Below are 8,859 nucleotides of genomic sequence, written 5' to 3' on the forward strand. Positions count from 1 at the left end.
AACAGGAGGCACCCCCTGGCTAATAATTTGAGACCCAGAAATTATTTGAGACCCGGCTTCTAGTTGAGAATTTATGACGATTGATGAAAAAAAACCCAAAACTGCGTGAATCTTGCTGGGACATCTCAACGACATCGTCCTGTCAGAGAGCTGTGAACTGAAAAGCTGACAAATAGGAAAACACGAATAAAATGCATATTTGACCATCACTTTGTGTCATATAGAACATGGGAGAGAACTGTCTGATATGAAGACACAAAGTCAGGCAAATGTTCAGTCGCCCTTTGACCTTAAACCAGTTAGGGTCCTCGACCATGTGTTGACGTAAAAGACTCAGAGCAACTTGCCTAGTAGATTCAAGTAGAGACAGACACCATGTAGATCCAATGGAAATGTGAATTTTTGAAGCGCGTGCCAATAATATCGCTCTTTGTGACGGGAACGCAACAAAGTGGGCGTGACCTGCTGTACAGTCAAGATTAATCTGCCTAGTACGAGGAAGGCGTGTGGCTGGCTAACACACGGGGGTGACCGTGGTGAGAGAATAGTTTTAAAAAAAAGAAAAGAAACAGCAAACTCATCCATAGTGCCGATTTATGTGATAAAACAGTTCACGCATTCTACCTTAATTTGTTTTATACCTGCTTGAAATACCCTGTCCGTGTCTTGTGTTTGCTTAAGTGTTTCCCTAGCCTGCGTCGCTAGCTAGCTAGCTCACTACTACAGAGTCACTTCATGTTATTATGTAAATGTCAAACTGTTCTCCAGGTGACCATACTGTAATTTAAGCGGTACATTGTGATCTTGGTTGACAGGTACGTAGCCAATCGCTTATTGTTGGGCTAGCAAGTAGATCGGTCAGTATTGCTGAATACTTGCTGGAGTTTTTGATAGACAACAACTCATGCATGCTTTGTGTCAGTGTGACATTGCAAGCTCCTGAACAGTTTCTTGTGCTGATACAACGGGACTGACTTTGAGTACTGGCACGCTCATTACGCATTGTTAGTCTAAGTTGACTTTTTCCAAAACGCTTGGAGTTCAAGGCCTTTTCATCTTAAATGACTTTCTTAAGTTAGGCACGAAGGAAAATGTTCAAGCGAAGAGAGCTTTTGTAACGTCCGTATCCACGCGTGTTCAGTTTACTCAATCTCTTGCTAGTTTGAGAGACAGACTTCTTTTGTAAGCACTAATGTTTCCGTCCGTCCAGCGTCGCCCGATCTGCGACATTAGCATTCGTGCTGTTAGGTTACAGACCACGAATGCGTTTAGAGGGGGTTCTGAAAGCAGTAAGCGCAATGCTAAATCTGAGACCGTCGCATGGCTGGGTCGGCGCGTGGCCCTGCTCCTGTCATGGCTTCAGAAAGCAGGAGTACAACCGTACGAAACTGGCTCTAAAAAGCGTAAGGAAGGACTCCTGTCTATATTTGCAAACCACTGTAGTTTTGTGACAGGCCAGAGGCTTCGACGTGCCTTTCAGATTGGCGAGTTGTACTCCAATTTGTACTCTGAGCGCTCTAGGTGGACACTTGTCGGTAGCATATGGCGCCGTTTTCAGAGCAAACACGCCCCAACTGGAAAGTTGATTGCAGCTCTGGCTGGTGTCTTCATGTGGGAAGATGAGAAGATTCGAGACGATGAACTCAGAAGGTATTTACAAGTGTTTTATGTTCTGTGGATATGGGACACGTGCTAATGTGTGTTTTTGAAGTTCACCTCGAAAGTTTCCGGTACCTTAAATATAGATGTTAAGAGTTATCTTTTTCTCCTGTCGAGGTGTGCGTTTGAACTACAGTCCTTGGAAGCAGTCAAGACTCAGACTACTGCCAAACAACAGACACCCAAGCTGGCAGAGAATGATTGGGAAGTCGTCATTGAGAAGAAAAACTTCAAAGTGTGGAGACGACCCATCGAAGGGAGCCATCTTTTTGAATACAGAGGTCAGCCACTAGCTGACGGAGTACCAAGCTTTGCTCACATATTGTAGTTTCTTTACAAAATATTGAATGCATTGTTCTGTTTTTTTTTTTTCTTTGCACCTTTATCTGTTCATGTCATACTCATCACAACCCCCCCCCCCCCCAAACAGTAGTAATGTCATGACTGGTATGTACAGGTGACTTTTTAAAGTACCTTTTGTTCTCTTTCGTGACAGTATTTGGTTCATACACTGACATAACCCCCCGGCAGTTCTTCAATGTTCAGGTATGGAGGTGTTACTGCTTTGTGACATGTGCAACCTCTCATGTGTCTTTAGTAACCCTTGTGTGGCTGGTAGAGTTTGGCGTTTGTTTGTTTGATTGTTTATTTGTTTGTTTGTTTTGGATGTGTGCTGGATGTTTGTGCTGGATATTGGATGGGTTAAACTTGAATAGTGAGTTTGTGCGCCACGTGTGTACTGATGCTGGAATGTACCTCTGGATATGTGTGTCTAGATGTGTGTGAAAGGTCTGTGATGTAAGTATGCATGTGTGAGTTATATTTAGTCCCGGACCCTTCTCATGTCTCATGTGTTCTGTTCCTCTCTGCTCCAGTTGGACACAGAGTATAGAAAAAAGTGGGACTCCCTTGTTATCAAACTGGATGTGGTGGACAGGGACACCAACACAGGCTCTGAGGTTGTGCACTGGGCCACACATTTTCCAGTAAGCTCTCTGTCCCATTCAGTGCTCTCTGTCACAACACAACATGATTGTAATCACAGCTGTGCTAAATTGTAACCCACATTGCTGGCCACCTCAGACGTGTGGCCTGTCTTGAGCAAATCATTTAATTAAGCACCTGACGAGACCGAGTCGTCGCAGGTTTAATCCTCTTTCTTATCTGTCTGTTAGGAGAGAATGTAAGTACAAGACCTGGCCTTAAAGCGACAGTCCACGGTTTTTACAAAATGTCATGGTTATTCCACAAGCCTACAACGCTGTGTGTAGGTCATTCATAACAGATTTGCAGTTGGCTTCATCCTCTCTGCTCATACCACTGGAAAATATAGACTGACCTCTCCGGAAGTATAATGCACCCATTCTCTCTTGAGGCCATTCTTGAACAAGATTTCCACATGTATGTATTCCTCATGGAAACAATTAGGGTAGACCAGATTGCAGCATTAAGAAGAGGACTCAGGAGTGCAGAGACGATGGTGTTTTTTTGTTTGTTTGTTTGTTTGTTTTGTGTGGTCTACAGGGACATTAATTATTATTGACCTGTTATGTATCTTTTGATTCACTCATGCAGTATCCCATGTACTCCAGGGATTATGTTTATGTCCGCCGGTACAACGTGGATTTGGAAAACAACTTGATGGTTCTAGTTTCCAGGTATATACATTGTTTTGCTTTGTTGTATTTTTTGTCTAGTTTCAACTGTTTGTTTTTGTTTTTTTTTTATGCATTTATATTATTTAAACAATATAAATTCTTAGAGTTCGACAGCTGGGGTTCTAGAATGTTAACCTGCATTCTTTTTGCGTCGTCACAGAGCGGTGGAACACCCTGGTGTGCCAGAAAGCCAGGACTTTGTCCGCGTGCGATCCTACCAGTCCAGGATGGTCATCCGCCCCCACAGATCCTTCGACGAGGTGAGCGGCGGGGGGCGGGACTGCGTTCGCTGCATTGTTGTTCTTGCTTTTTTAGCGTTTGACCTTGACCTAAGTCAATGTGTTCTCGCAGAACGGCTTTGATTACCTGCTGACCTACAGCGACGACCCTCAGACGGCCTTTCCGCGCTACTGCGTGAGCTGGATGGTGTCCAGTGGTGAGCCACCCTCTCTTTTTACTCTGACTCCATCATGTCTCCTCTCAGTTGAGTGTTGGACAGGGTTTCGCTGTCCTACATAATTCCACTGAATGACCCTGTGTTTCACTTCAATTCAGAAATGCTTTTATGGCTTCCAGCTTCTTTTATTATCTCGCCATTCATGGTGCCATGAAACCTGTGCTGATTGCTGTTCCGTGCTGTTTTCTGTGTTTATTGTTATGGTTCTTTGTTTATTGTTCTTCATTCGTTGACATAGGGATGGAATATTATCGGGCCTCATTCACCAATATCTTCGTCATTTTTTTTTCTTAAATTTGTTCTTGAGATAGTTCCTAAGAAAAAGTCCACGGCAGATTCATGATGTGTTCTTACACCAGCAGAATTGTTTGCACGTTTGTTTTTATAATGGTGGATCCCATTTTCCTTGTAAATTGAAAGCGTGTGTCAGCTGTTCCTAATTAGCATAGGTAAATGCCCCACCAATCCCTGTAAAAGGGCATGAGACTGCTGGGCCGTGTGCAGGAAGCCCGTTTCCACAACATTAAAAAAAAAAACTGCTTAATTGCGACTGTATTTCTCGGAATTCCGACTTTATTTCTCACAATTCCGATTTTATTTCGCGGAATTCCGACTATTTCTTGCAATTCTGACTTTCTTTTCTAACAACCAACAAGTAGCTTGAGCCATCGATTCTCCTCCCGCTTTAATAGTTCAATGCAACGCGCGTACAGTAGCAGACAGGAGCAATGGCCGCGTCTGCTCTGTCCAGGTATTTTAATATTTATCCATATGTATAAAAATAAAACTGACTGATTCTCACACACCTGCTTTACAACCTGTCTGGTTTCAGATGGGATAACCCCTAAGTAGTGTATGTAAAACTACTGCTCACTTATCACAATCTCCGTTAACTGTTATATTCTCATATTGCTCTTTTTGTTCATTGTTCAAAAAGTATGAATAAATATGCACTACATTCTTGAGTGTTACATGAAGTGTTAGTGTAGTGTTTATTTATTTTAAAAGACCATAATGCTTTATGAAACGATGAAAATATTAAAAATATTATAAATGATAAAAATATGATTGTAATTTAAATCCTTTAATATTATACCACTGTGGAATTGAAGAAAATGCAATAAACAATTATTTTGCACAAACATGTCGGCGCTCACATCCGTAAATGTGCTCTTGAGTGTCCATAGATTCTGTTCCTACCTAAGAAGAAATCCCAAATAAGAAAAGATTGGTGAATGTGAGAATTTTCGTGAAAACTGTGCAAGTGGGTTTTAAGGAGAAATTTCTTCTTAAGAACACTTGGTGAATGAGGGCCTTTCTTGTGTTTCTGTTTTTTTTATTTTATGGATGATATAGCTTTGAGACTAAACATAATTTATAGTTTTGGTCTCTTGTCAAGTTCCTGGCGAAACTCCTGCCTCTTTTTGACCTCAGTTGTAGTTGAAAGAGTGATATTCACTGCTGAATATCACTCATATGAGCAGTGGCTTGATTAACACTATAGTTCCAAGTTTATCCCTAACAATATGCAAGAATTATATTCTGACTGAGTAGGAAGCATAAGTCTATCAGCATCATAGCATAAAACCATTCTCAGAGAAAAAGGTTCTTTCTTCAGTGTACTTACGGAGCTCCTCCCTGAAGGAGCTCCTTCGACCCGATCTGGCCCATCAGACGTTCCTCTCTTTCCTTCGCAGGCATGCCCGACTTCCTGGAGAAGCTCCACACCGCTGCCCTGAGGGCCAAAAACCTCGAGGTGGGCATCCACGATTACGCCGGAGTCATCAAGTCCTCTCAGCCAGCCCAGGATCGCCTAGGAAACGAGGGCACGCACGCGGGAGGCCCAAACCAGATCTACGCCTAAACCAGAATGTCCGGCCACAGGTGGAACCAGAGGACGGTGGTTTGGGATTGTTCTTGAGCCTGCACTCACACGGCTCCCGGTCCGAACACGGGACTGGCGCCGGGCCATTGGATGAAGAGAACAGACCCGTTCCCTGTTCCCTGAGTTGTACATTGAAGCAGAAATATGCATGATTTGTTCTAACATGTTTGTTTTTAGCCCCCTTCGCAAAGAAGTGATTTAAATTTGTCTTGCCGGAAAGCTCCCCCCGGATCAGTCACGCACTGATCTCCACTCCACTAAAGGCCTGTTGCTTTTCACTGAAGAGCAACACCGCAGAGCAGAACTTAGCCGAGATCTGTGTTATTCTGTAGATACCGTCGCCAAAGCAGTATTTTTTTGTTTTTTTCCCTTCTCTGTTATTGATGTCTCTCTTGCAATGACTACAATTTCACACCATGACACTGGAAAAATAAAGCATCTAACCATCTTTGGGAGATGGAAACTACACCACCTTCTCTCAGTACTTGCTTCAGGAGCATTTTTGGGTTTTTTTGGATCACTTTAAGGTCCCAGCCAGCCACACACTTTTGAATCCTTTTTGTAAAAGTCGAATCCAAGGGCTCGTGTGATCCCTGCCTCACACACACCACGGAGACTGTGACGTTGTTCGAGGCCTCTTTGCGCCTCAGGCTTTTACGGCCACTTCGTACGCGAATGTTTTGTTTGTTTGTTCATTCGCTTGTTTGTTTGTTTGTTTTTTTTCAAATCTGCCAGTTCAAGCCAAACAGCCTTCAGAAAATAACCAGTACCTCTTCCCTACGAGACGTCGTGTTTTACGACCGACCGCTGCATCCTCGTTCTACCGTCCCTATCCACCCACGGGCGCTGGGGCAACGAGTCCTGACTCGTCCTTTGGGGATAGGCCGTAGGGAACATCGCGAACAGTGACGCAGGACAACCGTGTCATACATGATGATAATGATGATGTGTGCTGATTTAGAAAAGGACTCTGAACAGACATGAGGCTTTGCATTCAGTGCTAGCGATGATGTGGCTGCAGAGACCTGTTAGTGACACCTGCTTTGGTACTGGTGTGTGTGTGTGTGTGTGTGTGTGTTTTTAAAGGTGCCCTGATGCTAAATGCATATTTACCTACGTTAGGTCATGCAGCCAAAGGCTATAGATGAAACTCCTGTCACAGTCAGATAAACGTTAGCTGAAAAAGCATCTGAAAAAGTCTGGTCACTCTGTCTGCCTCCACACTATGAACTACACGCCACTGGTTTTCCGCAGTGGAAGAGTGAATCAGCATTAGAAACCCGTGTATACACTAGTGCTGAAACAGTTACCGTTGATGTGAACATGAAGTGGAGTGAATGTGAATGGGTGTTTCCTCAGAATGAGATCAGGAGTAACTGGCCCTAAGCTGGAATTCCCAGCTTTCTTACTTCTGCATTGTGAAAACTTATGTAATGGTAACGGAAATCATTTATGGCTTTCTAACTGTAGGGATCACAGACGAACTTGTCAGCACAGTCTGGGAGAAAAGGTTTAGGAAACGTGACTCTCTCTTTGGAGTCTTTTGGAATTTTTCCGGGGTGTCAAACGGCATCTTTGCTAAGGGCATTTTCCCCATTTTTCCTGTTGTCGTATTGCGAGTTTTCTGAGAGCATGTAGGCAGGTATACTATTACGTTTGTTAATTCAAACGTCTGTTGTTTGTCAAGGTGGCTGCCCAGGGCTGTTACAGTTTTGTTTCTTCACAGGCTGATAGGCTAAAAAGAAAAGAAAAAAAACATTCTCACGCCCTCGGTGTTCCACTCGTCCGTTCTTTTTCCACGCCCTCTACTTTGTGCCCGTTTTTCAGTGAAACCGTAACGACAGTAGCATTCCATGCGGCAGAACCAGCGTCCAGTGACTCCTGACTGTCAGACTCAATGCCAGTTTTTTGTGTGTTTTTTTTTTTAGATTTCTGACCTATTTCTGGCTTTTGCCATATTTGGGAGGGAGGGCACAAAAAAAACTCCTCAAGTGCAGTACTTTTAAGAACAACGAGATAAAAAGAACATAGATAATATCATTTGCTCCACCTAATGTATGGCTTGTCATTTTCCTGTTGTTGTGAGGACTCTATGTGGGAGTATGAGATCTGACCTTGAGATGATTATCGAGGTCTTTCGTGCATACATGAAGCCAAATGTTCATATGTGTATGTATTTCCGTGGGTTCGTTTATTTTCCAGTCTTGTCTTCTCTTTTGGAACTAGACTGATTGATTAATGTGCTGTAGCTCATTTCCACTCACATTTCAGTCACAGAAGAAGTGAATCTGGTTGTTTTTTTGTTTTTTTTATTGTTGGTATGAATTTTGGGATGAGTGGGCAGTCAATCTGATGTGCTGTACTTTTTGTACGTGAAGGACTTGCGTTTGAGAGACCGAGAGAGAGAGAGAGAGAGAGAGAATATGTTTAAGGTGATCAGTCCCTCAACACGTGCTCCACGCGCCGTACTCTGTAAACTAACTGTTTGCCTGTTCAGGCTCACAAGGCCGAGAGCACATGCCATTCATATTACAGGTCAGATACGCTGCAGTCAGTGATTAGATAACACCAAACTCAGTCCTTTCCGCTCACCCATGTCAGACTCTCACAAACAGTTTTCCTCGTTACTACCAGTGGTAGATAATTTCACAACGCCCATGTTTCCTGTGTTGTTATCTTTTGTTTGGTTTTTTTTTTTTATTTGTTTGTTTCTTGTGCTCAGAGAGAACACTGTGAGACTTCAGCACCCAATAAAATTGTTTTCAGTTTAACCGTTTGTTTGTATGTGAACTATTGTGTTCCCGGGAATGGGAAATGCCACCACCCTTCCCCACCCCAAACTCCATTATCTTTTTTTTTTTTCTTTTTTTTTTTTTCATTTAAATTTTTTTTTAATTGAAGACAAATCTAGTTGTGTTACTGGAAATGTTTCGTTGTCAAATCAAGACTTTTTCTTTGTGTTATTCCAGTTGATTTGTTTTTTTCTTTCCCTTTCTAGGGATTCCACGGTTTGATTTAAATTTAGCGAAATGGAAAGTTCAGTTTGTTTCAGGTTTGTTTTGTGAAATGTGGAATTTAAATAAATGTGTCTGCTTGTATAGTGACTCAAAGTTATGCTTCGCTCTAACTTGTCACTCGGCGTGTTCTCACATGAATTTTTACAGTGTTACGTCACTCCTGCGACGAATACAAATTTGTGT

General features: G+C 42.7%; 1 protein-coding gene across 1 annotated transcript; it reads left to right on the forward strand.

The window, feature by feature from the left end:
* Positions 1 to 533: 533 nt before the first annotated feature.
* stard7 (StAR related lipid transfer domain containing 7) lies at positions 534 to 8,544 on the forward strand. Its single transcript, XM_030768901.1, has 8 exons — positions 534 to 1,650; positions 1,777 to 1,940; positions 2,156 to 2,205; positions 2,535 to 2,645; positions 3,235 to 3,317; positions 3,478 to 3,577; positions 3,669 to 3,753; positions 5,472 to 8,544. The coding sequence occupies exons 1-8, from the start codon at positions 1,193 to 1,195 to the stop codon at positions 5,636 to 5,638; spliced, it is 1,218 nt and encodes a 405-aa protein (XP_030624761.1). The 5' UTR covers positions 534 to 1,192; the 3' UTR covers positions 5,639 to 8,544.
* Positions 8,545 to 8,859: the final 315 nt, after the last annotated feature.

The sequence above is a fragment of the Chanos chanos genome, chromosome 3 (assembly GCF_902362185.1).
Source record: "Chanos chanos chromosome 3, fChaCha1.1, whole genome shotgun sequence".
Classification (NCBI taxonomy): Eukaryota; Metazoa; Chordata; class Actinopteri; order Gonorynchiformes; family Chanidae; genus Chanos; species Chanos chanos.

Coding starts and splice junctions, on each gene's coding strand:
- stard7 (XM_030768901.1), top strand. CDS start 1,193: ATGTTTCCGTCCGTCCAGCGTCGCCCGATCTGCGACATTAGCATTCGT. Junction 2,646..3,234: donor ACTGGGCCACACATTTTCCA/GTAAGCTCTCTG, acceptor TCACTCATGCAG/TATCCCATGTACTCCAGGGA. Junction 3,754..5,471: donor GAGCTGGATGGTGTCCAGTG/GTGAGCCACCCT, acceptor TTTCCTTCGCAG/GCATGCCCGACTTCCTGGAG.